Source organism: Oryzias latipes, chromosome 16 (assembly GCF_053564925.1).
Source record: "Oryzias latipes strain Hd-rR chromosome 16, Olatipes_Hd-rR_3.1".
Classification (NCBI taxonomy): domain Eukaryota; kingdom Metazoa; phylum Chordata; class Actinopteri; order Beloniformes; family Adrianichthyidae; genus Oryzias; species Oryzias latipes.
The window spans coordinates 6312501-6333454 of record NC_136252.1 but is presented as its reverse complement, the minus strand read 5'-3'; the positions used below and the strand labels follow the sequence as shown (position 1 = coordinate 6333454).

Below are 20954 nucleotides of genomic sequence, written 5' to 3'. Positions count from 1 at the left end.
AGGGTTAACATGTAATGCAAAACCAAGTTTCGGTGTCTCTGCTTGGGGGGGGGGGCATCCGGGGTGGCACGTCTAAACGGCCATGCCTCCCTGGGTCCCCTGCTGGACACACCGCTGGAGTGCAGGTGTGTCTTGCAGTCCTCTTGTAGCTCATGCAGCAACATTAAGGGATGTCATGAAAATGTAGTACATAGTACAAGGATATGCAAACTTTTTGACTTGTGGGCAACAAAAGGTCCTAAAATTTGACAAAAGGCCAGACCAGGGGCAGATCCATGGAGCCTTTTGGTTTTTGTCAACCCCATAGGTGAAAAGAAATAATATGGAATCTGGGCAAAAAAAACACCCTTCATTTTGATTGAAAATGAATATATATATTCTAAAACAAATCATTATGGAATTTTTATTTCAAAAGTGTGTCTTTAGTTCAGATTTTATGCCAATTGCACCAATGGGTTGATGCCCCACAGGGAAAAATGCAAATTTAGAGAAAGATCAATTTATTTGTAGTGCACCTTCAATGGAGAAACACCAAAATTACAGAGAAAAAAAATATTATAAATGATTATCAATATAATTTATTTCCATTTGGCGGACGAGATTAAGTAGTTTAATGGGCCACATGGCCTCTGGGCCGTTGTTTGCCCACCCATGGTGTAGTAAGTGGTTCAGGAGGTAATTGTAGATAATATAAGCTACACACACTTTTCACATACTGGTGATGCTGTCGTATGGTGTCCTTTACACAACACTGCAGTCGTTTGCAAGGTACCAGTACTGGCTCCCAACTGATCGCCCGCAATGCCGCACTCACGGGGTGTGCCCGTGAGATGCCTGTAGGATGCCCAGACAAACTACGCAATGATTGTCAGCCAGGCTGTGCACAAGTGATGCCCAAGGAGCACCTACCTTTGACTTGAACAGCACTAATGGGACCCTTTTACCACCTGCAGTCTTCAGGGGGGTTGAAAAAAATAAAAAAATTTATGACACACCTGCGTCTTACCTACATCACCCTTACTTTCCCAAAATGCTGCTAAATGTTTCCTACAACCTTGACACCCGCAGCATGCAGAAAAAATCTGCATTAACATTTTCAGTCTACGGGCTCACCGGTTTGCAATAATACATTTTATTGATTTGGCGGCTTTCTTGGAAATCAATGTCACAGAACGGGGATAAAGTGCAACGGTCCACAGATTTTCAGTTCTGAAATGAGCAAGTTCTTGTTACTGCACAGCGCCCAACTTTCTAAAAGTTTTTGATTATTATCTTAGCAAAGTGACTTTTGGCTTTTTACGTTTTAGAAGCTTTGACACATGCACAAAAACACTCTTATAGAGTTTTATTTTACTCTTATCTTTTATTTTACCACATTTGCAACAAAATGTAGTGTGGAAGATTTGTACAACAGCTCACACTGTGATTATTGTGGAGTCCCCACCAGTGTGATACCCTCCTAAAAGATAACTCACTGAATTAGTTAATAAACTGTCCACCATTGGCACAAATTTCGACTACATATAGAATGTATTGCTTGATAAAAAATGTTTCATGGAAGAGTTGAGGTAAATAAAAAAAAACAAAATCTGCGTTTTCAAGTTGGTGTCTTTGTTGTGGTGCGACGCAGCATGGCACAATGTGGTAGACTCCAGTGAGGCTTCACTCACCCGGGGCTTCATCCCGCCTGATTCCACACAATCAAGAGGGAGAGTGAAACCTTCCACCGGTTGCCATGGCAACCCGGAGGCAGTCTTGGCATGGGACAAAGACTGTCGGGTCCTGCGTGTGCGGGTTATTCTGAGACAGAGAGTTAGTGATGTGCGACAGAGTCGGTGCGGCCCCCCCCGGGGCCCTCATTCGTTTGTTTCTCACTGGGACCACAGGAGCCTCACTGCACTAAAGATGGAAGCAGCGGTGGCTCAAGTGAAGAGGGAAACCAGAGAAAGGCAACTGATGTGGAAAGACAGGATGATGAAAAGATGCTTAGAAGTTGTAGAGTGAGAGGAGATAAATATAAGTGCCAGGAATGGTTTTTCTGAATTTGATTCAGTCTGAGGCTGGTTTAGGTTATTCAGTTGATATTTCTTCATTCAATCGTAAGCAGTAAGTCAAAGCAAAACTTCTCACAAAACTTCTTTTGAAAAAACAGACAGTTTTAATCTCTAATTACACCAATTAGCAGGGCACTAAAAATTCAAAATTTTAATAACCTGTCTTCCACACAGCAAGCTTAAATGACTTGAAAAAGCTTTGCTCTCATTGCTCCACAGAATGTAATGACTCTAAAGCACTTAGGCATCCCTAAAGACACGTCAAACATGGCATGAATCCTTGCGTTTTAGCTGGAAACATCCTTTCAGTTATTTTTCTAAAAACCTTGAATCGGATTTGGAAGTTCCTACCTGTTGCACTGAAGGGTTAGAAATTTTTACAGACTTTTATGGATTGGTTTTTAAGCTTTGTTTTCACATTCTAGCACTCATAAATCCAAAGTCATGCAGAATGGGTAAAAAAAAAAAAGTAATAGGAATTCAAAGCTTAGGAAAACATTTGAAATCTCTCTCTCTCTCTCTCTCTCTTTTGGCATATAAAACCTTTTTTTTTCTAAATGTGGAATAATAATTTTTGACTGAGGTTCACATGATTTTCTTTCAAAATAAAAGACATCTTTGCACCTACATTGGACAATTTCAATGCAGAAAATGTATTAGTTGATAATGTGATTAAATCTCTTTTTGGTGCATTTTAGCCATGAATTTGTAAATCCAACAAACTACAACTTAATCAGAGCAATGAAAAAAAGAAAAAAAAGAAAATCCACTGTATAATCCAGTATAATAAATTTTGTTTGTGCTTACTGAGCTTAATTTGATTCTCTGAGGTAAATGGTGCTCAAAAATCTGTCCAAATTTTTTCGTATGACTTTGGTAAATTATGAGGCTGTTGGAGAATTATGGGTACTGTGGACAGGAGCCTTTGCTGATGTACTGTTTAAACTGTTTGTGAACGAGTGGAATAAAGTTTAACTTATCTTGTTCTTCAGTTACACTTGATGCTCTGTGTAGTCCAAACAATATATTTAGTTTTAAAAATTTTAAAATTGTATTTCTCTTTAACCAGAGAGCCATGATGAAGGGGTAAAAGAGCCAAGTGTAGCCTCTGAGCCTCAGGTTGCAGCCCCTACCTTAGCCCAATTTGTTCTGAGGCTAAAAGAAAATATAAAGCAAAGGTCACATTTTGTTGCTTTGTGTGTTTTATATTTCAGGAGTTGATCACACAAACAAAGACCTAAGGAAAAACTTTGTAAGTAAACTTTTATTTAATTTACCCCTTAATGAAGTTGAAGTTAGTTTTAGGAACATCGCAAGGAAGAAATGTAACTAATAAATTTCATAAAACGCTTAAAAAAAACATTTTTAGACTTTTTAAGCAAGAAATTGTACTAAAATTAGATGTATGAAAACTGTTTACTCAGCCAAGTGAAGTGCAGTCCCGCTTGAATTTAAATGATCACAAAGGAATTTGTTTTCTTAGACTTAAATCTTTTTCTATTAAAACAAATATATATTTGAACTTGATGTGCTTTATGACCTCATGAACTGCATCAATCAACAGTTGCTTCAGTTCTTAAGGGGTTATTCAGCGTGGCTTAAATGTACAAATCTATTTGTTGGCTCCTGGATTCATGTAGAAGCTATGAGAACAGCTCATACTTGTCAGATCAGATTGTTTAACGGCAGAGAAACAAAGACTGTTCTTGTACAGCATAAAGCCAAATCGTCCTCCTCCTCCCGTTACGCCTGTATCTGGAAACTCATTTAAAGGGACTCACTTTGATGAGCTACAGAACATGCAGAAAATCATCTTCCCGGCGACAGTGATGTTGTGAATCATTGATGTTTGGCAGACTCATTTAAAGACAGAGACATTTTTTGTGGGATTCTTTCATTTCCTGTCGTGTCATTCTAACGCTTTACGTTGAGTGCCGTGACGTCTTCAACGCCACTTCATCTGTTGTCTCTCACAGGAGGTCTTCGCCAGTTTTGACTTGCTTGCCTCTCACGGTTTGTCTCACGATCCCATGCCCATCAAAGATGAGGAAAACAGGTAGTGACTGCAGCAGTTTGCTTTTTTTTTTCTACTTCAAATTCAATGCAAATGTATTTATTTTAATACCCTTCAAAATAAAAGCATTACAAATGCTGTGCCCAACAAAAACATTCACTTCAGGTCGCAATCAAAGGTTTTTCAATAGATAAATTTTATTTTATTATGTGTTATTTATTTTTCTTTACTTAAATAAACCCATTTAAGTGAATATGTGTACATTTTCAAAACAGCCTTAGATAACAGAGAAATCAAAATTTTTGAGGGAATTAATGTTGTGCATTTTATGTCATTTATTTTATTTTGTTCTATGGTTTAATTTGAATTAAAAAAAAGGTACACTAGATAATTTATTTGAGAGGTTACCTACATTTAACAAGTGAACACATTTCAATATCCTATTAGATTATGATAATACAAAACTGGGTTTTTATCTCAAATTTGTATGCTTTTATTTATTTATTTTCATATTAAAAGATTAAATCTGAATTTTGAGAAAAAAGTTACTGTCATGAAGAACAGAATGCATAACAAGCTAAGACCAAGAGCTGCCAAGAGGAGGTCTTCCTTTGTTTACATGATTGCATGAACAGAAACATGCATGTCTTTATTAGAGCTGGATATTATATTATCTACTACAGATATTTCTCTTAACTGCTTTTCTTGGGACTCTCATCATGCCTCTGTTTCAGTCATGGAACCCGGTGTGCAGGCGAGGTTTCCATGGAAGCCAACAACTCTTACTGTGGTGTTGGCATTGCCTTTAATGCTAAGATCGGAGGTAAGATTAACTTGATGACACAAGACCAAGCACATTTTGAACATATTTTTTGATCATTAGTGTAAAACCAAGCTTTGCAATGTTTGTTGTATTATTTAGTCTTTTTTCTTAAAAAAAATCTACTGTTGTGAGATTTTAATATTGAATGAGCTGAAATAACCTGTGGTGTTAGCACGTTAACATGCAAAGTAGGATGAGATGCTAATGTGTGGATAGAAGTTCCTTTGATCTCAATCCTCCTTTTGGAGTTGTTTCATGAGCATATACCATGAAAATATACCCACAATATCATGCTGACTTAGACATTTTCTGGATCTTAAAGTGTTTTTCATCTGACCTCCAATCTTTTTAAGCATGTTCATCCTAATCAGGCTTTCTTGCACAATTGACAACAGGATAAAAAAATGATTTTTATTAAAATAGACTAAGAAACTCTTTTAACATCCCTTACATTGTTTGATGTGGTAGTGTTGAAAAAGCAAAGACACACATGGAGACGCCTGCTGAAGCCCTGGTTATATTAATGACAGCACACAGTCAAGTTTTTTCTATTAGTCAAGCTTTTGTCTTTCTCTTCTTTTTACAGTTCGTTAAAATTTTATGTCATAACATGATTTTCACAAGATTTGTTTATCTTTTTTGTATTAAAGTAAAAGATTTTTATTTTAATTAATTAGGTAATTTAATTGTTTGATCTGGAATTTCATGAGAGTATTTTTATAAACTCGTTTTGCATTTTGCACTGGTGGATTAGAAATGAAGCTAAAATTAAATATAATTTTGACCAATTAGCAATGAATAACGTTGGTGTACAATCTTGGTCCCCATGGAGGCTTCATGTTGCAGAGTCAGCTATTTGTTGGCTTTGAGCAGTACGTCAGCTCACAAAAAGGTCAATGAATAATGAAAAAAGACATAATCCCAGCACAACAGCTTTTCTAGATTTATTATCAAGCTTCCATTTTCTCAGTAGACATTTTGGAAATTCTATTTGAGCACATATTTTTAACAAAGTAATAATTTAAAGAAAACATGCTTCATAGGTTAATTGGCAACTCTTAATTGTCCATAGGTGTGAATGTGAGAGTGACTGGGTGTGTGAATGTGGACATTCTACGCTGCGACAGACTGGCGACCTGCCAAGGGTGTCCCCTGCCATCGCCCATAAGTGGCCGGGATAGGCTCCAGCAGCCCCATGACCCCGAAAGGGATAAAACGGAATAGAAAATGAATGAAATGAAAAAATGAATAATTAAAAGAAGCTTGTTTGTTGTTTTGTTGAGTATTTTTTGTTTTTTACAATTATTTACAATTTTTTAAGTATTTGTACAAATTTCGAAAACTGAACCTTATTAAAGGAATGCACACTCACAAAATTGTTTTTAAACACCATATTTATTTTAAATAGTGAAGAAAAAAAATGAAAATTAAATAAACTAGTAGATTTTTTGGCATTACAATACTTTCTTCACTCAAATTTATTTTTTTAAAGCAGTTCTTGACTGACTTGCTGCAAACAAATCATTTTAAAAATAAATCCAAGAAATTTTTTATGAGAAAAAAACTAAAAAAATTAGATTGTCATTCAGTGACGCCTTTTTTTATGGTAAATGGCATATTCTTATATAGCGGTTTTCTACCTTCTTCGAAGCCCAAAGCTCTTTACAGTGACAGACCCATTAACACACACACTCCGCTGCTGAACACTGGTGCCAACCTTCCACCAGAGGCAAAGTGGGGTTCAGTGTCTTGCCCAAGGACACTTCGACACATAGGCGGGCAAGGCGGGAATCAAACTCGCAATAGTACTATTGGAGGTCGACCACCCTTCCACTGTACCACAGCCGCCCTTTTTAGTGTCAACTTTAAATCTTACACTGGTATGCTTCAGATGTTCATTTAAAAAAACTAAAGAAAAAACTGGGAGTCAAAATGTTGTCATAAAGACCACAAATATTCTGTTTCCACAAGCATGGTTTGTGTTTGATCTGTCTAGGAATCCGCTTGTTGGATGGGCCTGTCACAGATGCCATGGAGGCCTCAGCCCTGACCTACAACATTCACTTCATCGACATCTACGTCTGCAGCTGGGGCCCGAGGGACAACGGGGCGGAGATGGATGGCCCTCACTACTTGACAGAGCAAGCCCTGCGGCTAGGAACTCGCAAGGCAAAGCTTTCATCTCCAACTTCACGCCACAGCCTGTCCAGCAGCAAGCAAACATTCTCAATGTCAGCGGATCTCTGACTACAAGGAGGGGTTTCCTTAGCACTTAACGACCAAAGTTTGATGTTTAAGGATTGTAACTTCATGTACTTCGTTGTAGGGAGACTCTATCTGCTATGGTATCGTCATTTTCCATATAAACTATTGCCTGTTAAAGGTATTACTAAAAATAATGGTGCCTTTTTTAACAGTCTGCACTCAAAGTGAAAGTGACGCGTCACATAGCCTCAATTGAGAAGTCTTTTGACAAATACTATTTAAATCTACTGCAAACACATCAACAGACTCTCAGCGTTCCTTGAATTTACTCTAAAGGGAATTGAAAACACTCACTCTCTGTAACCAAGGCAACTATCTACTTTGAGTTTTAATGGTTATTGATTCAACATTTAGCCAGAAACATTATTCTCTTGGCCTTTCAGCAACCACCTTACTTTAAGTTACTATTTTTTAAGCTAAATGGATGCAAACTGAATTCCTTTTGCAACCTCTATGAATAAAACATGGACAAACTTCAATTAGAAAACAAAAAAGGAAAGTTTCATTTTTGATTTTACACTTTTTTTGACAAAAGATGTAAGTTTTTTTTTCTTATTTTGTTTTTCAGGGCCGTGTTGGGAAGGGCAGCATCTTTGTCTGGGCTGCAGGCAATGGGGGAATGTACGACGACCACTGTGGTGCAGACGGTTACATCAACTCCATATACACCATTTCCATCGGAGCTATCACTCAGAGTGGAAAGCCCGCCTTTTTCGGTGAACCATGTGCAGGAGTGATGGCTGTCACTCCAACAGGCAGTGGCTATGGAGACTATCAGCCTCTGGTTAGTGTTTTTATCGTGTTTGTGTGAATTCACCTCTTAACCTTGTGAGAAGCCTGTTAAAGAGCAGTTGTGATATAAAATGATGGGCTGACAAATGGCCTCTGTGATTGCTGGGCATACAGGAGAGGATATACAGAAACAAGTGCTAATTGGAGGCACAAGGTGGCTGCAGAGGCTGAGAATGAGAGAGGAAGAAGCTGAAGTGTTGATGGCGGATGTAACACTGAAAAACCTCGAGGAAACCCAGTGCGGGCTTAAAGGCTGCAGAAGCAGAAAGGCCAATTTTATCACCACGATATCACCCCAGTCTGTCCTTTTCTACCTCACATTAGGAGCTAACTGGATGAGTCACAAGCTGCTCTGCTAATCATTAAAAATCATTCTGACATGCAATTACAGGAAAAAGAAACTGATTATATTGTACCTAAAAAGAAGAATAGTGATTATAAAAAAGGTGATACTTATTTTCTGTGTGATGGAACTTCTTCTGATTGTGTTTACAGGTAACTCTGACCACCACAGGTGATGGCTGTGTGACCCACTTTCCAGGAACTTCCAGTGCTGCTCCGATTGCTGCTGGGATTCTGGCTCTTGCCTTAGAAGTAAAGTGAGTGTCCATTTGAAACATCTACTGCTGCTATGATCACAGGTTAAATAATATAAATATAAACTCAGATACCACTTAGACTAAAAAATAAACAAAGTTTGTGTTTATTTCTGTAATTCAGCATGGTGCACTGAATATACAGTAGTAATTGTCATCGCTTGACGGACATAATTTTCGTGTTGAGTGATATTTTGAGAATAGATGAGACTGTCGTTCAGGTATACAAAAACGAAGCGATTAAGGAAGTCACAGAGTACATCATTAACTTTTCTTTGAAAAATGGCGGGGGTGTTAGTTAATCCGAAGGGCATAACAGTATATTCATAGTGACCGAGTGGTGTGTTGATGGCTGTTTTCCACTCGTCGCCTTCCTTGATTCGTACGAGATGGTAGGCACTGCGTAAATCCAGTTTGGAAAACATCTTGGCCTCTTATATGGAGTCAAAAACGGATGAGATGAGGGAAAGTGAATACTTGTCTTTGATGGTGATGTGATTTCACCCTTGTGCTATCCTAGGCACTTTAACATTGGGAGTTGGGTCATCTGGACCCACAAGACAGTGCTCTGAACCTTTTTTCTTCAATGATTTGTGATCTTCACTGATGTCCATGGATAACATGAAATCTTTCCACCTTTATCCACCTTTGTCATGGTAGGAAGAACACGTCAAAGTAAGGGGGGGGGGGGGTCATCTAAGGTAGCACAAGGGTTAATTCCCGATAATCGATGCAAGGGCGTGATGTTTTGTCCTTCTTTTCGACAAAGAAGAACCCTGCTCTCACTGGGGACGAAGACGGACGGATGTGACCAAGGGATAAAGCCTCCTGAATATAATTTTCCATGGAAGTTTTTTCTGGGCCGGACAGATTGTAAAGCTTCCCCTTGGGAAGGGGAGCACCGGGGAGGAGATTTATGGCGCAGTCGTATGGCAGATGAGGAGGCAAAGCACTAGCCTTGGTTTTGCAAAAATCAATTTTCAAATCATTATAACGGGCAGGAATTTTGGACAAATCAACTTTGTCAGGAGAGTTACAAATATGAGTAGAGACAGTGGGAACAGCGGACTGGAGGCAGTTGGCCATACAATAGGCACTCCAGTTCAAAATCTCCAGATGAGTCCAGTTTAATTGTGGATTGTGTAGTTTTAACCACGAAAATCCTAAAATGATGGGAGTATGTTTAGAATTAGTGATAAAAAATTGAATACTTTCTCTATAATTACCAGACGAGATTAGAAGAACGGGTTTGGTACGATGGGTTATGCGGGAAAGATGTTGACCTCCTAGGCCCGAAGCTTCGATTGGAGTGTCTAACTTTTCAGTGGGAAGAGAGAATTTGGAGATGAGATCGAAATCTATCAGGCTTTGTTCTGCACCGGAATCTATGAGGGCCTGCAAACTATGAACTTCAGAATTAAAACAGATCTTGACTGGTAAGAAAAAAAACTACAGTCTGTGTGACGCACAGAAAAAACCCGCCCGCGGCCTGCCTTCTAATGGGGGTGCTCGGGAGTTTAAACGAATCGGGCACTGATTTACTAAAATGTCCCAGTTTGCCACAATAGAAACAAGAGCCCTCCTTGCGACGCTTTTGGCGTTCTTCAGTGGATAGTTTGGAGTGTCCTATTTGCATAGGCTCCTCAAATGACTTGGGAGGAGGAATGATCTGAGTTAGGAGTAGCGGAGGTGGCCATGGTATTGTGGGATTGTTTGCATTCATTGAGCCGCCCCCGAAGCCGGATGTCGGAACGGAGGGCAGCAGTTGTGGGCGGCCGTGGTGCAGCGGTAGGGCGGTCGACCCATGATCGTAAGATTGCAGGTTCGATTCCCGCCTTGCACGCCCATGAGTCGAAGTGTCCTTGGGCAAGACACTGAACCCCACCTTGCCTCTGGGGGTAGGCGGGCGCCTGTGTTTGGCAGCGGAGCCGCCACCAGTGTATGAATGTGTGAGTGAATGTGTGTGTGACTGGGTGAATGGGTCTGTGACTGTAAAGCGCTTTGTCCTTGTAGGAAGAAAGGCGCTATATAAGTATACGCCATTTACCATTTACCAGTTACCAGTCCTTCAAATGTGGTGGCTTCTGGTTGGGTACAAAGGTGATCTTTAATAGGTTTATTTAAGGATTGATAAAAGACACCTTTCAGAGCTTGATCTGAACAGCCGGCTTCTACCGCTAGGATGCGGAAGTCAATCACGTGATCACTTACCGAACGATTGCGTAGCTTAATGCTTAGCAATTTTCGGGTGGCTTCTTCCTGTTTGCGAGGCTGATCAAAAATTAACCGGAACTCACTGATGAAGCGATCGTAGGACAGTATTAATATGGGGTTGGCCAAAATGAATGCTTGAGCCCATTGAGCGCTTTATTGCGAAGGGAGTTAAGGATTAGCATGATTTTGCTATGGTCGGATTGATAACGGAGTTGGAGTTATCAACTGACACTGCAATAGGAAACCTCCACAGGCTTGAACATCTCCTAGGAAAGGTTCCGGTTGGAGGCAGTAGTTTTTCGATGACGCGGCGGCAATGGTAACAGGATTGTTGCCGGAAGGTTGAAAACAAGCAGGAACTGTGGGATTAAACGATGAACCAGTTATTTCATTAAGAGTTCGTGATATACCATTGATTCGTGAATTAAGATCCTGTTGAATTGTTGTAATCCGAGAGATGGCGTTGGAGTGTATTTCCAAAAATGCTCCTTGCTGCGAGACTGTGTGACGGAGTCCTTCCGAGTCAGCTGGCTCTGGAGTTAGGCCAGTTCGTTCTGTCATGGCAAGCTAGGTGAGGCAGACCCAGGCGCTGGAACCCGGAAGGAAAACACAAGGTGAGTAAGTTGGTAAGTCAGGTTTTAATGATATTCGGAGTTGCTTGAGATCTTGATGGGGTTGGAGGCTGGAGAGCAGCGGGTGAAGTTGCTGGAAGTAGCTTGAGGTAGTTATGGCTTGAGGCGAGGCTGGTGGTCGGAGTTGGCTCGTGGCAAGGCTGGAGGTTCTTGGTGTTCCGAGGGGTTCTGTTGCTCAGGTAATCTGGTGACTCAGGTGTCCACTCGTGGTCAGAATGTCCTGAAGGCGAGGCAATATAAACCTTCGACGAGAATAAGAACACTAGGACTAAACTAGACGATAGACCAGGTTATGCACCATCAGGGGCAACGAACTGGCGATGAATGCTGGTTCTGGATCTCCTTATGAAGGTCTGGTCGGTGATGAGGTGAGTGGACACAGCTGAGATGAATCAGGAGCCAAGCAGAGAGGGGAGTGGGAGGAGAGCTGACAGAGGCACCATGACAGTAATGACGAACTACATTTTTGACTATTTTTTCACTACTGATTTTAGGATATGATGGCATTATTATTAATTTACCAGTTGATCTGCATTCCAATACTCAACTACGGTTATGAGCTCTGAGTCATGACTGAATACAAGCGGCTGAAATGAGCTTCCTCCATAGGGTGGCTCGGCGCTCCCTTAGAAATAGGGTGAGAAGCTCGGTAACCCGGAGAGAGCTCGGGGGTGTTCCAGGCATGTCCCACTGGGCGAAGGCCCCGGGAACACATCTTTCGGATGGCCTGGAAACGCCTTGGGGTCCTCCCCAGAGAAGCTGGAGGAAGTGGCCAAGGCGAGGGAAGTCTTGGCATCTTTGCTTAGACTGTTGCCCCGCGACCCAATCAGATGAAGAAGCTGGCTGGCTGGCTGGCTGGCTGGCTGGCTGGATGGACATATTAATATGTGTCATTATAAATGGCTATCTTAGCTAACTGTAAATGTTGACCTTCAAGCATCACTGACATCAACTGTTAAATTTACAATAAGTTTTGCAATGTTGATTTTTGGAGTCCGGCCTCCTTTTCTCTGTTGTGAAATGAAGCAGATGGCAAAGCTGTCATTTAGTCAGAGCAGCACTTTAATTGAGATTCAGAGAATCGCCTGTTAAATGGATCAATGTTTGTCAGTTGTGCAGCCCATATGTTGAGGTCCTGTGATTCAAGTTATAATTTATTGTAACCCCACCACTTTTTAATTATTGGAGTGAATGCATGTGCCTATAGCTTTTATAGCTCTTTCAGTTTTATATCTCATCCATTTCTTTGGTGATTTAGTTTGGTTTTATTTGTCAAATTTTGTAGTATCTCTTGTGTACCGAAGAGGATTAGGGCCATGGTCAAAGAAAAAAAAAGTGCATAGAAAATTCTGACTTTAAAGTCAGAATTCTGAGACTTTATTCTCAGAATTCTGACTTTAAAGTCAGAATTCTGAGATTAAAGTCAGAATTCTGAGATTAAAGTCAGAATTCTGAGAATAAAGTCAGAATTCTGAGATTAAAGTCAGAATTCTGAGAATAAAGTCAGAATTCTGAGATTAAAGTCTCTATGACCTTTTTTTTTATTTCTCCATGGCCCTAATCCTCTTCCGTACAATGCAATAAAAAATCCCATAAATATATCTACTTAACTCATTATGGAAATTATGAAATGGATAGATAAAAAAAAAAGTCACAAATTAGTCTCATTTGATTAATAATTGATCATTAACTAAAGTCAAGTAGAGCTTGAATTAGTGCTTGAAAAGAAATGGGAAGAAGCGAGATTATATAATCCCACCCCTACTGAGTTCATTAATTTTATAGTTTTACAGAGTTTTCATAATCTGGTTCTGATCAGATAGATTCTTTTCAAGTTACAAAATCAAGTGCTTATTAATGATTGATTATCTTCAGAAAACATACTTCATGATTTCATGAAGTAACATGAATCACACACCATGTAACAGATGTGTAATACTTATGGATAATAATCAGAAGACAATTTTATATTAATCCCGATATCATTGCTACACGTTTCAGATCAAGTTATCAAGTAACCAAATTGATTGCTTATTGATTATCCTTAGAAAAAATTCTTACATTTTTTCAGTAAACATTAATGATTCACACTTTAAGTAATTGAAATGTAATTATCATTGATTATCATTGGAAAACATTATCACATTAAACCAGTAATTATTGCTACAATTGCAGATGAAAGAAAAAAAATCGAAAGTTTATAAATCGTAACTAAAACATTTCAGTTATCATTAATGCACATTACAATGTAATACTTATTGGTAGTAAGTAAAAGAGCTTTGATTATTTCACCACAATCAAGTTCACACGTGTTTGGAATTATTCAAACACCTGTTGATCCTCAACTCCTCTTATCTTCATGTCGTGAAATCAGAATTTCTTTGTACATTATTTTGAACATTTGGATATTTGAACATTGTTTGAGTTCATTACTTAACCTGTTCCAAAGTTTAGTGCCACACACCGACACACAGAAACTTTTCTTTGTGGTTCTTATCAGTTTGATCTTGAAGTTTCTACATCCCCTCAGTTTGTAGTCTTCTTCATTTTCTAAAAACTGTTTTTGGATATTGAATGCTAACGATTTCCCACTGGCTCTGTATAGACGTTGTACGGTGCAAACCTCAACAAGGTCATACAGTTTTAAAAGTCTGGATTGATAAAATAAATTGTTTGTATGATCAAGATAGCCGGCCTCATCTTTAATTATGACGGCTCGTTTTTGAAGTAAAAAGAGAGGATGTGGTGAACTCTTATAATTATTACCCCAACTTTCTATACAGTTGGTCAAATATGGTAGTATTAAGAAGCAGTACAATAAATATCTACTGTTGTATTCTAATATTTGTTTAGATTTATTTACGATTGAAATACTTTTTGAGACATTAGTTTGTACATGTCTGATGTGGGGCCTCCAACTTAGTTTGTTATCGATAAAACCCCTAAAGGCCCGTACACACCGGGACGAATATTCGCCAGGCCTTATTCGCCAGCGTTTTTCGCCACGTTTTTTGTGTTCACACCCAGGCGATTTTCGCTGACGATGAGCCGAGCGAACATGCAATTTCATTCCCTGACATTAGATGGCGCTTAATGTAAAACAGAAATAGTCCTGTACACAAGTTTTGAAACATTGAATATATCATTTATGTAAATATTGAATAGCAGCGGACCCAGAATTGATCATTGTGGGACACCACAACTTATCTATTTGGCTTCTGATGTATATTCATCAATCTTGACAAATTGTTTTCTTCCCGTTGAATAGCTTTTGACCCAAGTTAGCATTTGATTAAGAGTGTCAAATGCTTTTTTAAGTCAATGAAAATTCCAGCTGCATATTTCTTTTTGTCCAGAACATTTGGTTTTTCCTCCATAGCATCACTGATAGCCAATGAGGTTGATCTCTAAAACCATATTGGTTTTCATTTATAATGTCATATTTATTAATGAATAAAACAAATTTATCATTGAAAAATTTTTCCAAAATTTTTGACAACTGTGGAAGAAGAAAACAGTTCTATAGTTTGAAAATTGGTGTTTTTCTCCACTCTTATAGATAGGAATCACTTTTGCAATTTTCATTTGGTTTGTGAATCTCCCAGTTTTTTAATGTAATGAGATGCTATTAATTAACACTGTTCCTCCCTGGATGTCAGCTCATTTTCGTTCACATCAGAGAGAAGGTTTAAATGTGGGATTCTTTCTTTAAACGTAGCTCCAACTCTGGACCCACGTTTACAAAAAAGTCATTGAGGTTGTTTGCTACTTCATTGATGTTAAAGCTTTTAACCTTCTCAACTATAAAGTAATCTGGGTATGTTCGTTTTTTTCATTTTTAATGTTAGTCAATATTACCCAAACTTTCTTTATGTTCTTTTTATTTTCCTTCAGTAGATTATTGAGGTACACTTTTTTACTGTCCCCGTGTTATTTCAGTTAGTTTATTCTTGTATGACTATATCTTTGTTCAGTTTCTCTTGACCTTTGTTTTAAGAATTTTTTATAGGGGTGGTTTTTCTTTTTACAAGCATGTTGTGGAGCGGTAGTTAACCTGGGGCATTTGGCAAATTTGTTCTTCAATTTATAAATTGACAACTCTTATTGTAAAGTAAGCTAAAAATTTCTTAAAAAATATTTATAAGCGAAGTCCACATCTTTTCTCTGTACACAGAGTTCCAGTTTTGTCTTGATAAGTCATTAGTAAGAGAATTATTTTTTTGTTATGGCTTCTATGGCTTCTATGATAGTTTACTTGGCAAATCTACTGTAAGGAGCTGGTGGTGTAGGACCCAAATGGCAGGAGACCAGGCTTTGCTGCAGAGACGTAGATAAATAATAAAAAAAAGTTGAACAAGACAAGACTCTCATGGAGAACAAAAAGTGACAGAGTAGAGTAGATGGCCTGACAAGGACGAACAGACACCAGACACCTAAATAATTTGGGGGCAATTAACTGAACTGAATACAGCTGTGGATCATCAACCATGAAACTGGTGTGACTGACAAAAAGGAAACCAAAAACATGACCAAGAACAACATAAAACCAAACTAAACCACAGAATCCTCACATCTACTTACTTGCGCCTGTTCTTACCTCAGACAAAGCTCTCATCTCAGCTTATCGTCTGACTCATTGATGTAGAAAAACTCTTAAGTTGTCCATGAACACAATTTTTAGTAAACATGTAATATAATATAAAAACCTTGTATTTTATTTCTTTGTATGATGTCATTTTCTTATCTTAACATGTGGGAACAAGCGGAGGATTGATATGGATCTCTCCTTTGGGCTATGCATGTCTGCAAGTCTTCTAGGAAATGGGTCATTCAAGCAAGCAGGACAATTTAAACAGACTGGACACAGTTGTATTAATGCAGGTCCTTGTCTTTGCAGGACAATCTAAATGTTTATTTTCTTTATGCAGAACATTTCACACACCTTTTATTAATATTTATTTTATAACAGTTTTATTTCATTTGTATTAAGAAAACCCTTTTTTTTAAAAGCTCATTTTGAGTTCTTCCATCTTGGTTCCTTTTCCTTTTAAATAAACATTTTAAAGCTGACCATCTTTTACAGGTCTTTTCTCATTTTTAAATCTGCAAATGAATCCTCTCATCCCTTTGTCCTTTCTGTTCTCTATCACTTTTCCTCAGCCTCCTTTTCAGTCACTGCTCTCCAAGCGCCAGCTGTCGGTGTGGCCTGGGGCCTGTTTTTTGTGTTGGGATCAGCAGCATCATGGATAGTACCACAGGCCAGGTTTACTGCTCCAGCTGTCATACAGCAGCGCTCTCAGTCTCACTTGCTTGGTTGTAAAATGGAACGCTTCTCCCCTGGGAAAGACGGCTCCTGTGACATTAATGTTAAAGGTTTTGTCGTGACCTGGTGCTGCTCACTAAACTATAAATCACTGCTCCTGTTCAGCAGCATTCTGCTCACATCTTTATGGACATGGCTTCTTCCAGTACATCCACTCTTCACTCTCCCTTCTTCTCACACATTCTCCCATTCTGCTTAACTCTTTCACATAAACATACACCACTGTGTCCTAAAGATTCCCACACATGATCAAAACAAAGAGGAAAAAGGTTGTTCTTTTTCTGTTGACTGGAGAAATAAACCAGTGGATTTGCTTGTTTTTAATGTGTTGTATTAATTAAAGAATCTGTGAAATGTTTCAGAAAAGCAACCATTTGCACGGTCAGTAAATAAATTGTTAGAAGAAATGGTTTCATATAAAATACCTTTTGTTTTCTCAAATGCAAAATCCTATGGATCTTTTTCTTTTAGTGTATTTAGCATTGAAATATTTTTATGAATTCAATTCACAGTAGGTGTGTCAAAGGTAAGAAATACACTTTAACTCAAATATGACCAGGAGCCATAGCCAAACAAATCCATGAGGAAAGTTTCAAAGGAAAGTTGCTGCTCTTTTTGTTTTGTTTGTTGTATCACTATTTTCAAACTGCCATCTTTGCAAAAAAATCCCTTCAACTTCAACTTTGACCAGAGTTTACATTATTTCATTAACACCTACATTTTTTTTTATAATTTTCTCCAATCAATCACAGTTAGAGTTATGCATCCTACATTGGTCTGACTGTCTGTCTCTCTGTTCTTTCTCCCTTCTTCCATCTATCCATTCAAATTGACGCCTGCACAATAAATCATCCTAGAGAATCAATTCATCACTCATCCTGTTAAATAGTCTTTCTCTGATTTTCTGTTCTCCCCCCCGTGTCAGCCTCTCCATCACTTTATCTCAGTTTCTCTTTTCCATTTATCAATATGTCCATCCAGTCCTGGGAAAGGACCTCAGAATTTGGCTTTACTGCAACTCTCCTGAAGAGTTAAAAAGAGTTTTCAGAATTTAGGATGTCATAGAGACTTAAAAATGGCCACCAAAATGGAGCAAATGTCAAAAAACAGAAAAACACATCATCTTTAAAATGTGTAGATTTTACTACAGTGTTAAAATCATATCAGTTTCAAGAAATGAAGACGATCAAAGCTGAAAAAAAAGTGAAGAGTTAGTAAAAAAAAAAAAATTAAAGACACACTCCAATAAAAATTGTGTTTTTGGTGTTTTAACATCTTATTGTAGCATTTTCCTCATGATGAAGAACATATATATAAAAATTTTAGATTATAATAGCCTTTCTTTCCATTTGTATATTCAACTCGTGATGAATCAGCAGCTGATGGAACAATGTCGTTTGAAAAAGCTCTCAGTTGTGAGGTAAAAACTGTGTTTGGCGGGTCACAAGCTCCCTGCTCCGTCCCATTTTGATGCATCCACTTGCAGACAATTAAGCTAGCGGGAGAAAGTGTAAACAAAAGGGTTGGTGGGAAGTAAGGGTGGGCTTACTCCACGCCAACAATCCCGCCCACAGCTCAGAGGCGTACTTCTGATGAACTCCTGCTGCTCTGCAGAAACTATGTCCTAAAAAATGACACAGCTTGTTTGAATTAGCCTAAAAATAGCATACCGTAATCATAATTGATAGATCACTGGGAACACTTTTAGAACAGTTCAAAAGATGATTGGAGTGGGACTTTTCATTATGTCTCTTTGATATTTGGTAGCAAAGCTATTGCAGAGATAAAACAGTTGTCAAATTTGGACTACAGTGGTGGACTACAGTGGTGAGGTTTTGTCCTTTTATCAGCTCGAAGTAAATTACACCTAACTTATTTTTTTGACTTAAAACAGCGGGTTGTTTTTTTATATTCATCTGACTGATTTAAACAAATACACATCTGAACAATGGATTTGCAAATGTGTCAGTAAGTTTTTTTCCAGCTGAAAATATCTAGTTGTTTTTTTTACATAAATGTATGTAAACACCCTGAGAGGATGTTCCAGTTGCTGTGTTGGTGCAGCTGTCACAGGCACAAGACTCACACGTTGCATTTTAAGGAAGTGCTAAGCAGGGAGTTTTGTGTCTCAGTCCTAGCTGCCCCTATGGATGGAAATGGGCTGTCTGTTGGAGAAAAAGGGGCAATTAGCCTGCACAAAGTTTGCAGATTGTAGACCACTCTGTAGAGTTAAGATGATCATGCACATTTATTTCAATGGGCATGCTGCGTGTGACAGGTTGTAGTGAACACTTACACAGCAACTAAGGGTAAGGGTAGAACAGGTGAGAAGCAGGATAAGTTTTTATTTTTTTAACCCCCCCAAACCCTATGCACTGCAAAAGGGGCCCGTTAGTGCTGATCACACGAGTGTGTATCTGTTGCATGCTTCTTACGTGCAGCCTTGCTGTTCCAAAATCAGGAAACTCGACAATCGGTGTAGTTTGTGTCTGCATCCTACAGGGACTTACGTATCACCGTCACACTCTGCATACAGCATTAACGCTTGGTCACAAAGCCAATACTCGCACCTTACTAATGACTAGAGCGGGGCACCGTATGACTGCATCTCCCTTACGTCATTACGTGTGTGTAACTTACATTATCCTTACAAATACTTCACAATGTCCTAACACACACACACAAACAATGGAATTTTCCATTTTTATGACTTCCTCTGTGACTAAGCCCTTAACAAGACAATATTAGAGCTAAACGCTATGAAGACGATGGAGTTCTGTCATGACAGCAACTCTCCATAGAGTTGTACAAGTCATTCTCATCATCTCTCTTTTCTAACTCAATGGAACCTCTTTGTTAATTTAAATATGAAAATATCTGTTGCATTTTATGGAGATGAAATGTCTTATCTGTTGATTTTTTTCATGGTTAAAACATTGAGCATCTCCTGCCTTTTTAAAAAAAAGAATAAATCTGTTCTTTAGTTCATATCCTTTCTTTAAAAGCAAGGTCATTGCAAGTGTAGAGCATCTACGTGGACTTCAAAGGGTTAAAGAGCTTAGGTAACATGCCAAAAAAGGGGAAAAGATAATAGTTAAAAAAATAAAAATAAAACTGTTCAAAATGAAATTAAAATAAACAATAAGAGTGCAGCTTTCTAAGGAAAGTCAGAAGAAAATAGCAACAATGGTTACAATCTGAGCTCATGAGGCAGTTGCTCCCTTCTTTCTGCTGCATAGTCGCTGTCTCTATGGGTTCTGCCAGCTAGGTCATTCCTGCAAACTTTTGTCGGATTTGTGAACCTGCTAAAGATTTAACAACAATAATAGGAGAATTGTAAACAAGGAGGAGCACTTTAGAATCATTAGAACTTCCTCCTTCTTCCTCATCACCAAACCAAAGCCAAAACAAAGAAGAAAGATTTTACACCAACACACCCACAAAACATCAAAATATCAGCCTACAGACTGAAGCTGCATTCAGCCTCTCAATCCCATAAACATACATGTATGTGGACGTGCACGTGTACTTATTAAAGACAGGAATCAAGCCTCCTTCACTTCACTGCAGTGTATTTAAAGGAGGTTGCAGGCATGGAGTTATTAGACTTTTCCTAATTGAAAGAGTCATTAGTAACACTTGTGCAGATAAGATGGGAGGAATCTCTGTCTGCTCACAGTCACTTCAAATGACTTCTCTTGGGCTCAGAGTTCAGCACATGAGGAGAAGATTACAGAGCCATGTGGATCTTGTTAGCTGTCCATGCCTCACTACTGTGAGATTGATGGAGAAAAACTAGTGGCAGTGATACTACGCGGGACAAGCTGCATGTCTGTGGATTGTACCACTTCTTGTTTTTTGTATCCTTGTTTTTATGTTTTCCTAAAAGTTTGTGTAGTAGAAAACTGAGACACATTTTTGACAAGTGACCAACTTTAAGAACAGCTATTATAAAGAATCCGTAATTATCCTTAGAATGAAGATGTATTAAGATGTATTTGTAAGAATTACAAGGACTATTTTTCTGGGCTCTGTGGCAGGCTGGCAAGCCTTTTCAGGGTGTATCCTACCTTGGGTGTCTCCATGGGGTTGCTGGATTTGCTCCAGCAACCTCATGACCTCGAAAGGGATTCAGTGGGTCCTGAAGATGTTTTTTATGTATGTATGGATGGATGGATGGATGGATGGATGGATGGATGGATGGATGGATGGATGAACGGACGGACGGACGGATGGATGGA

The 20954-nt window shown here is 38.7% G+C and overlaps 1 protein-coding gene across 2 annotated transcripts in view; it reads left to right on the top strand.

Moving 5' to 3' along the window:
• Positions 1–20954, top strand: part of LOC101161187 (neuroendocrine convertase 1-like) — a 262077-nt gene that overhangs the window by 161854 nt on the left and 79269 nt on the right. For both annotated transcript variants that reach the window (XM_020709885.3, XM_078933774.1), the window contains 6 exons: positions 3269–3306; positions 4031–4110; positions 4803–4891; positions 6888–7060; positions 7725–7940; positions 8444–8547. In XM_020709885.3, the coding sequence (XP_020565544.1) occupies positions 3269–3306; positions 4031–4110; positions 4803–4891; positions 6888–7060; positions 7725–7940; positions 8444–8547 (700 nt within the window). The remainder of the gene's footprint in view (positions 1–3268; positions 3307–4030; positions 4111–4802; positions 4892–6887; positions 7061–7724; positions 7941–8443; positions 8548–20954) is intronic.